Source organism: Stomoxys calcitrans, chromosome 1, assembly GCF_963082655.1.
Source record: "Stomoxys calcitrans chromosome 1, idStoCalc2.1, whole genome shotgun sequence".
Taxonomy (NCBI): Eukaryota; Metazoa; Arthropoda; class Insecta; order Diptera; family Muscidae; genus Stomoxys; species Stomoxys calcitrans.
The window spans coordinates 67,138,306-67,156,739 of record NC_081552.1 but is presented as its reverse complement, the minus strand read 5'-3'; the positions used below and the strand labels follow the sequence as shown (position 1 = coordinate 67,156,739).

General features: G+C 36.6%; 1 protein-coding gene and 1 long non-coding RNA gene across 2 annotated transcripts; one reads left to right on the top strand and one right to left on the bottom strand.

Moving 5' to 3' along the window:
• Positions 1-1,015: 1,015 nt before the first annotated feature.
• LOC131994074 (uncharacterized) lies at positions 1,016-1,689 on the bottom strand. The gene is made up of 3 exons (XR_009396416.1): positions 1,630-1,689; positions 1,356-1,574; positions 1,016-1,298 (listed from the first exon to the last, which is right to left on the bottom strand). It is a non-coding gene; the product is annotated as an uncharacterized LOC131994074 (long non-coding RNA).
• Positions 1,690-13,194: 11,505 nt separating this feature from the next.
• Positions 13,195-18,057, top strand: LOC131995969 (uncharacterized). The gene is made up of 2 exons (XM_059365330.1): positions 13,195-13,970; positions 17,797-18,057. Exons 1-2 carry the CDS (start codon positions 13,195-13,197, stop codon positions 17,825-17,827), a joined length of 807 nt encoding a protein of 268 aa, XP_059221313.1. The 3' UTR covers positions 17,828-18,057.
• The last annotated feature ends 377 nt before the right edge of the window (positions 18,058-18,434 follow it).

Sequence of the window (18,434 nt, the reverse complement as noted above, 5' to 3'; positions counted from 1 at the left end):
CAAATTAACATATTTTAAGGGGTTTTGGGACTATGTACTTGTACCCAAATTTTATTATGAAATTCCTACCCTACTCTTGAATACCTTTCATTTGAATCCCATATTGTCCGATCGGTCCACTTTTATTTTTGGGTAGTACTTTTGCGGTAAGGGTCCGTCCCCCTCCCGATATCAAAAATTATGTAGCCTAAGTTTTCTTCCAGACCAACCTATACTATCTGTGAAAATTTCAATGTAATCGGTTCAGCCATTTTTGAGTTTAGTCTATACGTAACAAACAAACAAAACGACAAACAAACAAACACAAATTGAATTTTATATTGTATATAAGATTGATCGTTTTCGTCAAATTCGACTTATGAAAAACCAAAAAAGCAAACGAATTTTCGTCTTCTTTTCGACAACCATAATACCATTGTGAAAAATTTCGACATTGGACTACGCCATCGCCAACCGGAATAAAGGGGATTAAATAAATTGCTCTTGTGCATTTAAATGCTTTGCTAAAGAAAAGCCCACATTTGTTGTTGTTGTACCAGTATGTTGTGTTCTATCTTTCGTTTGTTTGATTCTGTTGAATATCCAGACCCAGGAACTCTGCGACTTAGGTGGGGTGTGTCCAGAGTGATCAGGTTCTGAGTCGAGTGGACCGGCTAGGCAGTTAAACAGCTGACGCGTGCCGTGTGTTCCCAGGCATCAATCTTTGCTCTGTAGGAGTTGATGCAGCTACATATCTGGTTTGCCAGGGGAGGTCAATTTCTCAGGTGCATCCGGTGGCCGTCTTTCTCCAAGAACAAAATTCACCCGGTGTTCGCCGCATAGAGGCTTCTGAACGTTGGATAACTATGTATAGCTTAGATAGCATTTAGTTATGTCCTCATGATTGACAATGGGGATTTATTCCATAATAAACATTTCGCTCTTGTTTCGACTGAAGTTTAATATTTTATAACTTAAATTTAATTATTTACCCAAGGCAACTAGGAAAAAAACCCCAAAAAAAAAACTAAAAACGTATAAAACATTGTTGATGTCAAGTGTATTTAGCGCAAACAGCAGCAACAATAAATTTGTTGTTACAGCCTTAATGATCATGCCATAAAAATCAATGACACCCCATAGAGAGGAAGGTACCCGTGTGGCAGCTACTCTTACTCTTGACCATTAAAGTAGTGGCCAATCATAAAGCGGTATCGGCAAACACGCCCCCATTTGGAGTAATGAGCTGGTGACGATAATATCAACATCAATGTTTTGCGAAATTTGCTGGAAATGTTAAGGCATTCCTCTTGAAAGCCCTGAAACAAGCAGATAAATAGAGGCTTTGATATTTCGTGTTGGCTCACAACACTCACCACACCACAAACTCCAACACAGCCACTGCTGGTCACTCCATCTGTGGGAAACTTAAACACAGCGCCCATATAAATCACTGAAAGCCCACAAAGACTTAGACGTATTCAATGCCGTCACACTTTGTGATTCGCCATTACCATAAAACTCCCAAATCATTTTTGAACGCACGCATGATACCCACACGGTCATTAATATAGACCTCAGTCACTATTTTGTACCTAAAATAAAATAAATGAAACTAATGTATGATATGAAATACATTTTTAAACTTACCTTATTTACAGACCTAAGGCCGCCCTTTTGTATGTTTTAAAAATGCAATTCAATTTTTTGTTGGAACCGATAATTTTACGATCGATTATATTTAACCAGTGTTTACATGGCACATCATGATCTCACGAATTCATCGTGTGTACGTGTTGATTACAGCTTTTGCCCAAAACGGTACATCGATTTTTTCTTTCCTTGAAATTTATGGCATAACTGAGTGTGGTCATTGTAAGAGTATTGGTAAAAAACAAAGGTGCATCCGTCACATGTACACATGCCGTCTATCGATTACCGTTTAAACAGAAATCTCTAATCGTTGACAGATATTGAAAAACACGTTCTTTGCAAAATAATGACACGTTTACATGGCACATCATACTCATAGTGTGTACGTGTTAATTACCTGGCTGGTTCACTAACTTGGTACCACTGAAAGTGGTACCAATTTTCGTTCGCCCTTGTGTCAAACCATCTTATTTTATGAAGGAAAAACAGATGCTGGAGTGAGTGATTCGACTTACCTAAGTAAAAAGGCATTAAGTACGGACGGGACGAACTTTCTATACCCACCACCTCGGGTATATGTAAACCCCCATTCGTCACAATCCGATGAAAATTTTATAACTTATACACCCAACTTCGTCACGGACATCGAGTGGTCTAATAAATATAAGTCACTGTTTAATTTAATAAAACAAAATATTGGTATTTTTGGCAGCTATATCCAAATATAAACCTATCTGAAGCATATAGGACACAGATGTCGAAAAGCCGAACATAAGTCACTGCGTCAAATCTCAATGAAATCGGGTAATAAATGCGCTTTTTCTAGGGCCAAGCCTTAAAAACGAGAGATCGTTCTATTTAGCACCAATAACCAAATCTGGATCGAACTGGACCAAATTAAACAAGGATATAATAATTATCTTATTTTAATATAACTCCATTACTTTATCCGTAGTTATATCTTAATAGGGGCTTGTCTCGATCAAATTTTATTCAGGTCCCGAGAACTCATGTACAAGTAACATTTTTAGATAATAAATCCCCTTTTTTATGGGATTAAGACCCTAAATTGGAGGATCAGACTTTATGACTTTTTGGGCAATCCAATATATCTTTATAGTAATATCTGACTTATATTTGAGTCGGTTGTCGGGAGGCTTAAAACATAAAGCTTTTATGGGCTTCAGACCCTTTATCGGCAGATGGGTCTTTATGGTAGCTATATCGAAATATAGTCCATTCTGAACCATATAAAGGTCAAATATCGGGAGGCTCAAACCAACTCGCAGTTTCAAATTTCAGCGAAATCAGGCAATAAATAAAGCTTTTATGGGCTTCAGACCCCTTATCGGCAGATCGGTTTATATGCCTACATATATCTAAATACAGTCCGATCTAAATCATATTTGGGTCGGAAGTTGGCAGGACTAAAACAAATTTCAGCGAAATCGGATAAAAAATGCATTTATGGTCATTAGAACCTTTATCAGCAGATCGGTCTATATGACAGCTATATCTAAATATGGTCCGATTTGGCCCGTTCAAGTACCAGCGTGCATCAAAAGACGTATGTATCTGTGCCAAATTTCAGCTCAATATCTCAATTTTTTAAGGCTGTAGACTGTAGAACAGACGGACGGACAGACACACGGACATCGTTAAATCATATTACAATTTTACGACGATCCAAAATATATATACTTTTGTGGATCGGAAAGTGATATTTCGATGTGTTGCAAACGGAACGACTATATGAATGTACCCCCTATCCTAAGTTCTCATTTTATAACTTTATTTGGCATAGAACTTGTTTTTCGATATTTGTCAATTTATGAATACACATTTCTGTGTAAACGGTAATCGATAGACGCCATTCATCGAAAAAATCAAAATGGTTTTGATTTTTAGCCATGGCTGATAGTTATGAGTACAAGTGACGTATCAAAGCCCTGCATAAAACCAATCATCATCATCATTGGTGACTGTGTTCGCTGAACTCGTGAACACTGAACCCACATGATATTGTATTTCAAGACTACTGAAGTGCGAGACACTGAAGATTCAAAATATGAGTACGATCATGATGTGCCATGTAAACTCAGCTTTACAATGACCACGCTTCATGATGTGCCATGTAAACTGGCCTAAATACCGAAAAATCTTCCGGCTGCTAAGAAGTTGCTTTGTCATGCGTGGTATGCTGAAATGCTTGAACGTATTTTCGATTATTTTTACTTAAAAATAGTCATCGATTATCAATTTATTTGATAATTGCTGCATCATAACGGTTCTTCTAAAAAGTGTAGGGCACAAGTGCTAGTGTGCGTAATATTTCCAACTTCATGAGCATATGTACATATATATTTACATATACATATGTTCTTATGGCACATTATGCTGAGTTTACATTGCACATCTGATATATGGTTATTGTAATAGTGTTGGTGAAAACAAAGGTGTATTCGTCATATGTACATATAACCATTAGTCATAGCTCAAAAATCTTAATCATTTGTTTTTTTTTCGATGAATGACGTTTATCCATTGTCGTTTAAAAAGAAATATGTTATTAATTGACAGATATTGAAAAACACGTTCTGTGACAAAATAGGTTAAGAAATGAGAAGTAAAGTATGCAAAATTTAATAAAATCAAAGAAAAGAAAAAAAAATCGATGTACCGTTTTAGGCAAAAGCTGCAATCAACACGTACACACAATAAGTAAAATCATGATGTGCCATGTAAACTCTGCTTTAAGTATAGGAAATTACAATAAATAAAATCATGGATAATAAAAAATCGATGTATTGTTTTTGGCAACAGCTGTGGTCAACACAGGTTAGGTCACTTGCGAAAACATATAGTGGATAGGCCCCGTGAACATCATTAAGGACGTCAAACCAGCCGATTGAAAGTGTCATCAAATAGGAGAAAACGTAAACTAAGAATGAATGTAAAAACAGAACAAGATGACATGCGCAAAGCTGCCAAACTTAAAAAACTGCCAAAATAGGAAGTCGGTTAATAGCTTGGCTTGACCTTAAGCAGAGTTTACATGGCACATCATGATCGCGTGTACGTGTTGGTTACGGTTTTTGTCTAAGCGTTGGTATTCTGTTCTTCTTTCGGAATAGCCGCTGATTTTTTCAATTGTTTCGCGAGCGAAGTTTGCCAGCAATTCAATGTTTTTGTTTCCATAACAAAACACGTTTCTTTATCTGCACTTATTGTTTTCTCAATTTTATATACTTTCTCCCACATAAATAAAAAAAAGAAACCACTGAAACCAATAAAACAAACAAAAATGACGCCGGCAATAGTTTTAAGTGTTGCCACTGTAGTAGTTTTTTGCCATTTTCCTCGCTATAAGCAGAGTACTACTTTTCTTTTGACAGCATTCCTCCTGAAAAGCTGAACAGAATACTCAGCTTAAAACGGTTCAACGATATTTTCTTTTCTTTGATTTTATTTAATTTTCCATACTTTATTTCTTATTTCTTAACCTTATTTGTCACAGAACATGTTTTTCAATACCTGTCAAATAATGATGACACATTTCTTTGAAAACGGTAATCGATAGACGTCATTCATAGAAAAAACTCAAATGATTTTGATTTTTCTGCCATGACTGTTGGTTATGTGTACATGTGACGAATATACCATTGTCTTCACCAATATTATTACAATGATCATACATCACATGTGCCATGTAAACTCAACATTATTCAGTGAATGCTATAGTCATCACGTACAAAATATGAGGAAGATCATGATGAGCCATGTAAACTCAGCTTTACAATGACCACGCTTCATGATGTCCCATGTAAACTTGCCTAAATACCGAAAAATCTTCCGGCTGATAAGAAGTTGCTTTATCATGCGTGGTATGCTGAAATGCTTGAACGTATTTTCGATTATTTTTACTTAAAAATAGTCATCGATTATCAGTTTATTTGATAATCGCTGCATCATAACGGTTCTTCTAAAAAGTGTTGGGCACAAGTGCTAGTGTGCGTAATATTTCTAACTTCATGAGCATATGTACATATATGTTCTTGTCCACGGACTCAAATGTGTTAATAGTGTGTGTATTTGCCCGCCATTGGACTAAAAATCCGTTTACTGATTCTATTTATTTGGTGAAAGAACATTTTTGAGGGCTGTGGTTTGCTACTATTTTTTTTAAATTGGAAGTTGCGGTTGACGTAAAGTTGCAAAGAAAAAGGTAAGTTAAATGTAAATTCTGATGCTCTATTTATAATTTTATTTTCTTGGTAGATGTATTCCCTCGTGCGGATTGCAGAAAGTATGCAGATTCTGGAGTCCAAGAAGTTACAGTGGAAAGGACGCTACACAGCTCTCTACAGAGAGAAAGGCACTCAGGCGTTGGCTTTCGTAATAGCCAAAAGCGGTAAGCCTAAATTTTTTTTTAGAAATTTTGTTGAAAGAGATGTTTTTATACCCACCACCGAAGGATGGGGATATATTCATTTTGTCATTCCGTTTGCAACACATCGAAATATCCATTTCCGACCCTATAAAGTATACATATATATTCTTGATCAGCGTAAAAATCTAAGACGATCTAGACTGTCCGTCTGTCCGTCTGTCTGTTTAAATCACGCTACAGTCTTCAAAAATAGAGATATTAAGCTGAAACTTTGCACAGATTCCTTTTTTGTCCATATGCAGGTTTAGTTCGAAGGTGGACTATATAGGACTATATCTTGATATAGCCCCCATATAGACCGATCCGCCGATTTTGGGTCTTAGGCCAATAAAAGCCACATTTATTATCCGATTTTGCTGAAATTTTGGACAGTGAGTTATGTTAGGCCCTTCGACATCGTTCGTCAATTTGGCCCAGATCTGTCCAGATTTGGATATAGCTGCCATATAGACCGATCCTCCGATTTAGGGTCTTAGGTCAATAAAAGCCACATTTATTATCCGATTTTGCTGAAATTTGGGACAGTGAGTTGCCTTAAGCTCTTCAACATCCTTCGTCAGTTTGGCTCAGATCGGTCCAGATTTGGATATAGCTGCCATTTAGACCGATCCTCCGATTTAGGGTCTTAGGCCCATAAAAGCTACATTTTCTATTCGATTTTATTAAAATTTGGGACAGTGAGTTGCCTTAAGCTCTTCAACATCCTTCGTCAGTTTGGCTCAGATCGGTTCAGATTTGGATATAGCTGCCATATAGACCGATCCTCCGATTTAGGGTCTTAGGCCCATAAAAGACGCATTTATTGTCCGACGTCGCCGAAATTTGGGACAGTGAGTTGTGTTAGGCCCCCCGATATCCTTCGTCAATTTGGCTCCGATCGCTCCAGATTTGGATATAGCTGCCATATAGACCGATCCTCCGATTTAGGGTCTTAGGTCAATAAAAGCCACATTTATTATCCGATTTTGCTGAAATTTGGGACAGTGAGTTGCCTTAAGCTCTTCAACATCCTTCGTCAGTTTGGCTCAGATCGGTTCACATTTGGAAATAGCTGCCATATAGACCGATCCTCCGATTTAGGGTCTTAGGCCCATAAAAGCTACATTTATTATTCGATTTTGCTGAAATTTGGACAGTGAGTTATGTTAGGCCCTTCGACATCGTTCGTCAATTTGGCCCAGATCTGTCCAGATTTGGATATAGCTGCCATATAGACCGATCCTTTGATTTAGGGTCTTAGGTCAATAAAAGCCACATTTATTATCCGATTTTGCTGAAATTTGGGACTGTGAGTTGCCTTAAGCTCTTCAACATCCTTCGTCAGTTTGGCTCAGATCGGTCCAGATTTGGATATAGCTGCCATATAGACCGATCCTCCGATTTAGGGTCTTAGGCCCATAAAAGCTACATTTATTATTCGATTTTACTAAAATTTGGGACAGTGAGTTGCCTTAAGCTCTTCAACATCCTTCGTCAGTTTGGCTCAGATCGGTTCAGATTTGGATATAGCTGCCATATAGACCGATCCTCCGATTTAGGGTCTTAGGCCCATAAAAGACGCATTTATTGTCCGACGTCGCCGAAATTTGGGACAGTGAGTTGTGTTAGGCCCCCCGATATCCTTCGTCAATTTGGCTCCGATCGGTCCAGATTTGGATATAGCTGCCATATAGACCAATCTCTCGGTTTTAGATTTTAGGGCCATAAAAAGGCCATTTATTGTCCGATGTCGCCGCAATTTGGGACAGTGAGTTGTGTTAGGCCCTTCGACATCCTTCGACATCCTTCGTCAATTTGGCCCAGATCTGTCCAGATATGGATATAGCTGCCATATAGACCGATCTCTCGATTTAATGTTTTGGGCACATAAAAGGCGTATTTATTGTCCAATGTTGCCGAAATTTGGGACAGAATGTTAAGTTAAGCCACTTCAAATATTTCTGTAATTTGGTCTAGATCGATCAAGGTATACATATAGCTGCCATACAGACCGATATCTCGATTTAAAGTCTTGGCCCCCAAAAAGGCGCATTTATAATCGGATTTAACTGAAATTTGACACATTGACTTATGTTAGGCTTTTCAACATCCATATTGTATATGGTTCAGATTGGTTTATTTTTAGATATAGCTACTAAAAAGACCAATATTTTTGTTATACACATTTGAACAACGACTTGTATCTATTAGTATTTGGTCCAAATCGGATCATATCTCGATATAAATGCTATGGAACATAACGTATGCAATTTTCACCCAAATTTGATGAAAGGTTGTTAAATATATGCCCGAGGTGGTGGGTATCCAAAGTTCGGCCCGGCCGAACTTAACGCCTTTTTACTTGTTAATTTGTGAAATATTACTGTAAAGAATCTAACTGATCAACAGATTCTTTGTTCACATGACCTCACATCTATTGGTATAATTTTCGAAATGTGGTTGAGCTCACTCGCATTTTTGACTGGCATGGCCTTTCGTATCTAAATTTAAAGAAAAAAAATTATTGGGCGTATATATTCAGTAGTGATAATAAACATCCACTGAGTAACACATTTTAATAGGTATTTAGTTTTTATACCCTCCGCCATAAGATGGGAGGTATACTAATTTCGTCATTCTGATTGTAACTACTCGAAATATTCGTCTGAGACCCCATAAAGTATATATATTCTCGATCGTCGTGAAATTTTATGTCGATCTAGCCATGTCCGTCCGTCTGTCTGTCGAAAGCACGCTAACTTTCGAAGGAGTAAAGCTAGCCGCTTGAAATTTTGCACAAATACTTCTTATTAGTGTAGGTCGGTTGGTGTTGCAAATGGGCCATATCAGTCCATGTTTTGATATAGCTGCCATATAAACCGATCTTGGGTCTTGACTTCTTGAGGCTCTAAAGTGCGCAATTCTTATCCGATTGGCATAAAATTTTGCACGACGTGTTTTGTTATGATATCCAACAACTGTGCCAAGTATGGTTCAAATCGGTTTATAACCTGATATAGCTGCCATATAAACCGATCTTGGGTTTTGACTTCTTGAGCCTCTAGAGTGCGCAATTCTTATCCGATTGGAATGAAATTTTGCACGACGTGTTTCGTTATTATATCCAACAACTGTGCCAAGTATGGTTCAAATTGGTCCATAACCTGATATGGCTGCCATATAAACCGATCTGGGGTCTTGACTTCTTGAGCCTCTAGAGTGCGCAATTCTTATCCGATTGGAATGAAATTTTGTACGACGTGTTTTGTTACGATATCCAACAACTGTACCGAGTATGGTTCAAATCGGTCCATAACCTTATATAGCTGTCATATAAACCGATCTTGGGTCTTGACTTCTTGAGCCTCTAGAGGGCGCAATTGTTATCCAATTTGAATGAATTTTGGCACGTAGTATTTTGTTATGATATCCAACAACTGTGCCAAATATGGTTCAAATCGGTTCATAACCTGATATAGCTGTCATATAAACAGATCTGGGGACTTGACTTCTTGAGCTTCTAGAGGGCGCAATTCCTATCCGATTTGGCTGAAATTTCGCAAGACGTTTTTTATTGTTACTTTCAAAAACTGTGTCAAATAAAGTACAAGTCGGTTCATAACCTGATATAGCTGCCATATAAACCGATCTGGGATCTTGACTTCTTGAGCCTCTAGAGGTCACAATTATTATCCGATTTGCCTGAAATTTTGTACGACGGATTCTTTCATGACCATCAACATACGTGTTTATTATGGTCTGAATCGGTCCATAGCCCGATACAGCTCCCAAATAAATCGATCTCTCTATTTTACTTTTTGAGCTCACAAAGAGCGCAATTCTTATTCGAATTGGCTGACATTTTACACAGGTCTCCAAGTCTCGCTCTAATAGCAGAGCAAATCTTTTCTTATATCCTTTTTTTTGTCTAAGAAGAGATGCCGGGAAAAGAACTCGACAAATGCGATCCATGGTGAAGGGTATATAAGATTCGGCCCGGCCGAACTTAGCACGCTTTTACTTGTTTCTTCTAACATCGCTCATAATGAAGCACCAGTCATTTTCAGCAAACAACAGACTTTTCAGAAGTCAGCCTGCTGCTTTGAAATTACGGAAGCAGAATTAACTACTTATATTGAGCAGACAGTGTTTGCTATTTTCAAAAATTTTTAAGTGTTAATGAATGAGCAAAATTGGACCATATTTAGATGTAGTTGCCATATGACAACTACAACTTCTTATGACAACTACATCTACATGGGTCTGGTCTTTTTCTAAAAACTGTAGCGTGATTTGAACAGACAGACGGACGGACATGGCCAGATCGTCTTAGATTTTTTCGGTGATCAAGAATTTATATACTTTAGAGGGTCGGAAATAGATATTTAGATTTGTCCTTCGGTGGTGGGTATAAAAAACTGTAAATCAATTCACTCTTAATGTCCTATTATAGCTTTTCTTATGTGGTTTCCTGATTTCTATTTTGGGGTTTACATTTGTATTTAATTTCAGATTATCGAAATGTTTTGATTAAACGGGAAAAAATTGAACTAAATTTAAAATCGTGTGACGGTAAGTTTTATGAAATGAAAATGTTAATATTTTCTTCTATTACATGCCTGTAAGAGTATTACGGCCTTATTCACAAAAACTAATGAAACCTCAAACTAGGTTTAGTTGATAGCTCTATGAAGAAAATCTGTCAAATAAACCTTTTTCAAGTCTACATTAAATTTTGTGAATTCCGGTGTTAAAATTTTACGTTTAAAGAGGGTATTCTGTTCTACTTTCGGAGCAGTTTAAAAACTTCAATAAAATATGATAATTTAACAAAATTCTGCCACCATATTACAGTAGGACTTATACCTATTTTTTCACACCTTCATTTCTAATATTTTTTGTATGTACAGGGTGAGCCAGAGCAACTTGTTTATCTGAGTGGTGAGTTGGACACGAATTTCAAAACCCGACTTAATCAGTGTATGTGCAATGGGGTCTCTATTTACACAATTTTTCCAGACCGCATGAAAACAAATTGGAATATTGAAATCTCAAAAAGAAATAAAACATTAACTGAAGTTTTTTGTGTTTATTGATGTTTCAAATAAGTAGGTTCTTCTGGCTCACCATGTAGTTTGGCAGTTATTCATGTCAAAAGACTAACGAAAAGACCAACCCTTATAGTAGATATAATACAGAAAATTAAATTGTGGTAGAAAATATTAAAATATCAACATGCATTATTCACCAGTCAATGTACAAAATTCGTCGCAAAATTCCATTATGGAGGATAACTCTGCTATTGATTGTAAATCGTCACAGTTTGCATCGCCAACGTCCATTTTAAATGACACCCTTGTCATTGGAAACAGTATTTTACAAAATTCATCGCCAACTTCTATAGTGGGGGACACCCCACCTATTAAAAATAAATCGTCTCAAATTTTATCGCCTAATTCCGTTTTGGAAACCACCTACGCCACCGAGCAAAAAACGTCACAAAATACTTCTGCAGAGGTCACATTTGTTTTTGAACCGAAATCGTCGCAAATTTCATCGCCAAATTCTATTTTGAACGACACCCCTGCATTTGAGCATGAATCGTCGCTAATTTCATCAGGAAATTCCATGTCGGAGAACACCCCTGCCATGTACTCTAAATACCACAAAAAATCTAATAACAACAAAAAAATAAAAAAAGAAATGCAAGAATCTACCGAAGTTGCAATAAAAAACTTATCCAATAAGGTTCCGGAATTACTTCCATATTTTTCTCCTGACTCAAACGAAAATATCCCAAATTCAAGGAACGAAAACTCTACTTTTGTTATTCCAAACCAGCAAAATAGTATAAATGAAACAACTTTAGCATCTATCATCATGTCTGGGGCAAAAGATTCCATTGAGGATCCGACTGTTTTAGAATCGACGTCGTCTGAATACGTAGCAGAAATTTCAATTCAAACAACATCAAACTCAATTCAGACCTCTTTAAAAGATAAGTCGCCTGTTATTAAGGACAATTTAAATATTAATACCATAACTGTTCCACATTCAAATCAAAGAAAAAAGCATTTCTGTTTGTTTTGTAAGACTCTCCAAACGAAATATGCACGACACCTTTTTTTAAAGCATAAAAATGAAAAACAAGTTAAAATTGCATTAAAATTGCCAAAAAAAAAAGCCTGCAACGCCTACAAATAATTGACGAATTAAGAAAGAGGGGGGATTTTTTGCACAACACCAAATCTACTTTGAATACAGGAATTTTAATAACTCGTCGCAATCAACAAATAAAATTAAATAAAAAGGCAGATAATTTTGCATGTTGTAAACACTGTAAAGGATTTTATGACAAAAGTTCCATAAGAGGTTATCGTTTAAAATGTGGAGACAATACGGAAACAAAAAATAGAACCTCATTAGTTGAAAGTAGGAAGTTGACACAATATGTGCACCCACTAGCAAACGATAAAATGAAAACTAAAGTTTTGCCTATTCTGCGGAATGATAAAATTTATAGAACTCTGGTCTATGATGAATTAATTATAAAATTTGGAAACCAATTAACAGAAAAATACACTGATGAATACACAGATTCACACAATTATGATATGGTTAGGGCACAATTACGGCTACTTGCACGCTTTACGCGAAAAATGAAGAAAATTAACAAAAGTATCCAGCTTGCTACTTTGCCGTACGCAAAGTAGCAAGCTGGAACAAGGATTTACAATGGTACCAACATCCACAGGTAGCAATTTCACTTTCATCACTCCTTAAGAAATGTGCAAAGAAACAAAGATCAGAATGGATTAAAGTTCAATCAGAAGTAGATAAAAAAAACAACAACAACAATCCACAAAAGAGCATTAGAAGACCAAGCCAATATTAAACGGGATAAAAAGGTGATATTGCCGAAAAAAACAGATATAAAAAAGTTGTACACGTTTTTAAGAAACATAATAAAAGTCCAATTGGATACATTAAAGGAGAAATTTTCATTGGAATCGTGGATAGAGTTGGTAAAGGCCTCTCTCACCCTTATACAAACATTTAATAGACGACGGGCCGGTGAAACCGAAAGACTAAAAATTTCTAATTATAGAAACAGACAGTCAGTAACGCACAACATGGAACATGATTTGTTAAAAACTATTTCTAAGGAAGCCTTAAGACATACTAAAAAATATGTCAGGATAGAATTAAGAGGCAAACTATCGCGCACGGTTCCAATTTTGTTGGACTCATTATGCGTAGAGGCTCTAGACACTATATTAAAACTTCGGTCAAAGGCTGGTGTAAATGAGAGTGAAAACAAATATGTGTTTAGTAATCCTTCTGCTTCTAAAACATCTAAAAAATATTTTAGAGCTTGTGCGCTTTTAAAAAATTATGCTGAGCAGTGTGGAGCCGATGTTCCGGAGAGCTTAAGAGGCACAAAACTTCGGAAACATATTGCTACATACATGTCTGTTATAAACGCAGAGGATGCATCTGTGGATAAACTTGCAAATTTCATGGGCCATCATAAAGATGTCCACAAAACCCATTATCGTCAGCAAGTGCCAGCTGCAGAAATATACTGTGTTTCCAAAATTCTTATGGCTGCTATGGGCGATACAATTGATAATGGCGTAGGACTTATCGATGGTGTTAATAGATATTTTAGCAACGATATTGGCGATGATGTTGGGAACGTTGAATGCAAAGAACCCGAAGAACGTTCGGAATCTGCCGAAGAACATCCCATCGATAACGTTGAAAGAGGTGGGAGCGAGAGAGAAGTCGAAGAACGTTGGGAATCTGGGGAAGAACATCACATCCAGTCAGACGAAAAAAAAATCGTCTTTTCAGATGCAGAATCTAGTGGAGAGGATTATGAGCCAAAGAAAAAAAAGGAGAAGTAGTAAGTAAAATTAAAGGGTGATTTTTTAAGAGCTATAGGAACAATTTAAAAAAGGCACATAAAATTAAGAAAAACGCATGAAATCTTTATTTGAATCGACAGTACGGTTCATACAATTTAATGTTTAAAGATTATTTCATGCAAATGTTGACCGTGATTGCACTTAAAATGGTCCATCCGCTTAGTCCAAATTTGACACACTCTTTCCAACATTTCGGCCGGTATCTCACGAATAAAGCACCAATGTTGTCGCTCAATGCGTCAATTGAAGCTGGCTTGTCTGTATAGACTTGAGCTTTAACATAGCCCCACAAAAAATATTCTAAAGGCGTTAAATCGCACGATCTAGGAGGCCAATTGACCGCTTCCGAGCGTGAAATAAAAGTTCACCGCACTCGCCTCTCAATACGCGTCCTGTGTGGAATGTGGCACCGTCTCGTTGAAACCACATGTCATGCAAGTCAAGCTCCTGCATTTTGGGCAAAAGAAAGTTGGACATCATCTCACGGTTGCGCTCACCATTCCCAGTTACGTTACGATTCGCATCATCTTTGAAGAAGTACGGTTCAATGATGCCACCATCCCACAAACCAAACCAAACTGTGACTTTTTTTAATGCATTGGTAACTCTTGCAATGCTTTTGGCTGATCTTCACTTAAAAATTGACAATTCTATTTACTTACGTACGCATTGGGCCAAAAATGAGCTTCGTCGCTGAACAAAATTTTTAACGAACACGCATGTTGATAATAAAATTCAATAATTCGTTTGTAAGATAATTTATGGATACACTGTAGACTAAACTGTAGATGTTTGACAGCGAAACAAAACACGAAACTTGCGTGAGCTCTTTAAACCAGTGTTTCCAAAAAGATAATAGTTAAAAAATCACCCTTTAAAAAAATATTTTTGTATCTTAGCAAAGTTTAACCAATCTTTAATATCCACTCTCTGGGTATAAGGATTAAGCATGTTGTAACGCTGTGTAGTGAAATAAAAAGATTTATGTTTCCTTTAATGATTTTATAAACAAAATTTTGTTAAAAAAGCTCACAGTATTGTATATATTTACTAGGGTGATGACTTTTTTACTTTTTTTCAAAATTATTTTCTCTTGCACGAATGAATAAACTTTTGCCCATAAATGACTAAAATAAAGTTTATTCCACTGAAATATTAAAAAGCCCACGCACAAACAACTTTGAAATTATTTTTATGAAAAAATTTTAATTTTTTAAATCATACAAATCCAAAACAAAATATGTGTTAAGTCCTATAACTTTCACGAAAGTCCAGTGAAATCCATTTAGTGAAGGCATCTCATTTTAATTCGATTATACAGTGGTGGCCAAATAATTAGGGATACACTTTTTAATTTTGGAAAATTTACTTTTCGTTGAAATTAAATGATGAAAACATAATTTTTCATTAGTAATTCCATAAATCCTGATCAGGAAAATGTGTTTATAAAAAACTTTGGGCAAAAAAGTTGCTGATTTATATAAAAAGGCAAGGAAATATTCCATCCAATTTTTGCATGGACGTCTTATTCGGGACACTTATGTTTTTCATGTTTTAAGTAACCTAATTTGGTTCTTCGGGTTGTTATTAAGGTTCTAAGGGCTCAGTTAACGCTAATAACTGGTAACCCTTTCATATAAGTATTGCTCTTTAACTTGGGGGAAGATTCGCAACTGATTTTTTTAGCGAACTTGGGATATATTTAACCAAAGTTCCTGTACATTTTGGAATAACTCATACGAATTTCAACTAGTTCTCCTCCCCAAAGCTTACGATAGTTTTTTAAAGGGTTTGACAACGGTGATCGGGTTTGACTACGGTGATCCAAGAGGATCAGACCAATATATCTATATTTTTATTAGAAAAAGCAGTGTTTAACGCCACTGGAGGTATGTTTTGGAGCATTATCATCCATAATAACGAATGAAGTTGATATGTTGTGAACCACAAATGCTTTTATTACATTTTCCGATACATCTCTATGAAAATGGTTATCCATTCTTCGAGTATTCTTCCGTTTAGAAACCAAAAAATTCCATGAAAAAGCGCCCTAACATCATTATGTTGCCTTCATCACGATTTTTAGCCTTTAAAGTACACTGAGGGTCAAGTTTTTTGTTTAGAGCGCGCCGAATGTATTTTTTTACCATGCATGTCAAACAAGAAACTAAACCCTCATTACATCATAAAGGCCATAAATCCTGATGGAGGCAACGTATGTCTATGTGGTACACCAAACATCGAGCACTTATGAAAGCAACCTTGAGAAATGAGAAAACTGATATAAAAGAAAAAGTGGGCTGAAAAGATGCATAAAAGATTCTTTTCCACCTCATTCGTGTCTTCCGTCACTTCGCTGGGAGGATTAAGACCTCTTTTGTAAAGTTAAAGCAGATATTAAATATCTGCAATACACGGAACTCTCGTGCCATTCCAGCTCTTTTTGCGTATTCTGATGCCTGAATAAGTTGCGTAAAATCTGTTCGTTCATATCTGAATCATGGACTGATCATTGGTTCAGTAGTCAATTGTACCCCTTTAAAAGTTTTGAAAACTATCTATTGTCAAAAGCTCTCAAATGCTTGAAGACCCAGTGAAAAAATTTTTTCGAGTGCAAAGGGAGGCGGCCGTTTCCAAGGACTACATTCACCAGGTAGCTATTTACCGCATCTGATACCGGGTCTTCATGAATCTTGTCTAGACCCGCTTGATATGGCGGTTGACCTGTAGGTTCTCTCTTGTAGCGCTGAACCTCACGCTCTAAATCATGTGAATCTACCTTAAGGCTTCTGGGCGGTGGATAGCTATCCACAAGATGATTATTTGGATGGTCTCGGCGATAACAACCCAAAAGTTATTGCTTAGACAGAATGTAGTTATGTTTTCGCACGGGTAGGATCTTTGTCTCCGGATGGAGGTGGTCCACATGAGAATTGAGGAGACAGCCCGTAGCAGTTCGGAGGGCGGCATTCTGACAGATGAGAATATTATTCCAAAGCGTATCATGGAGCTGACGAGACCACATTGGCTTACCACAGACCGGCCAATTGCTTTGTACGTGGTCAACAAGGTTTCTTTGTCTGCACCCCAAGTGATTTGAGGACTTTGTTTCTATTTTTGACTTTAACGCAAATTGCTGTGGCATGTGGGGAGAATGTGTAACAGCTGTCAAATGTGTCCCAAGTATTGTCAAGTGTCCCAAGTATTTTGGGACACTTGATAGTCGGAATCATTTCTTCATCGACAATCACTGTCAGCTCGGGATTCTCCTCACGAGTATTTGTAGTGACCAATGTGTCTGAAGATTTGATGTCAGATTTCTTGCAGCGAAATATGAGGCAAGTTCGTTGAGGTAGACTTTCAACCTATCGTCCTGATATGATACGATCTCTATGCCGTCTGGACGGGGTGGAATGGAGGATAGGTAGAGGTTAAACAGTGCCAAAGATATCACCCTGTTTTGGGGAATTGCCTGTTTCACTCTGCTGTGAGCGTGCGATCAAAGTTATGCAAGACAAGACATACAACACCTGCCGCAACAAGAACAACTTCCCACTAACATCATCATCACCAATGACAACGTGATTCAAAAAAATGCCCAAAATGGTGAAATAAAAATTTTAAAATCAATGTGGGCGTGAAATTTTTTTATCGAATCACCTTATATGCAAGATTTTATATAATCTTAAATGCATCCAAATATGATGAAGGAAAATCAGGTTGTAAAAAAGTCATCATCCTAATATTTACACATTAATTTTTCACATTTGCATTGTAAACTAACTGTTTTTATTCTAATTTCAGCTTCACCTTATGGCAAGACCAAAAGGCGTAGGTGGACTGTAAGCGAAAAAGATGCTGTATTTTCCCAATTTGGCGACATTTTGCTGCTGGAAAAATTACCAAGCACAAGCGAATGTTTATACGCAGTAAGAAAGTATCCATCACTTCAAGAGAGAACACCACAGCAGCTCAAAGCTTACATTTCAAACTGCAGAAAAGTAGACAAAGAGGGTAAATGTACTGAAAAAATAAGAAAATCAAAATTAAAGGAAATATCGGCTCGTAGACCATAGCAATGAAACCCATTAATATATACATATACTATATTGTAATTTTTTTAAACTATTTTGTAATTTGAGTTAAACGGTTTTTTCAGTTAAAAATATATTTAAAAACTTAATCAATTCCAAATTTTTCCCAATATACAGTGATGGAAAAAATAATAGGGACAAAGTTACTAAGAACAATATTAAAAAAAGGGAAGAAAACATGGTTATTTCTGTTAAAGGCTGTATCTGGTTATTCGTAGACCTGTTTAGTTTTTAATGATAAACTTAAATTAGAAATTAAATTATTTAACTCATGGGTGCTCGTTATGGTGATTGTTTTCAGTAAATTCACATGGAAAAAATAATAGTGACACTTATCAAAACATTGCA

What these genes read in the sequence shown, in the direction of transcription:
- LOC131995969 (XM_059365330.1), top strand. Translation starts at nt 13,195, where the DNA reads ATGGAACATGATTTGTTAAAAACTATTTCTAAGGAAGCCTTAAGACAT. An exon ending in AAGAAAAAAAAGGAGAAGTA is followed by an intron (nt 13,971 to 17,796) that starts GTAAGTAAAATT and finishes TTCTAATTTCAG; the next exon opens with CTTCACCTTATGGCAAGACC.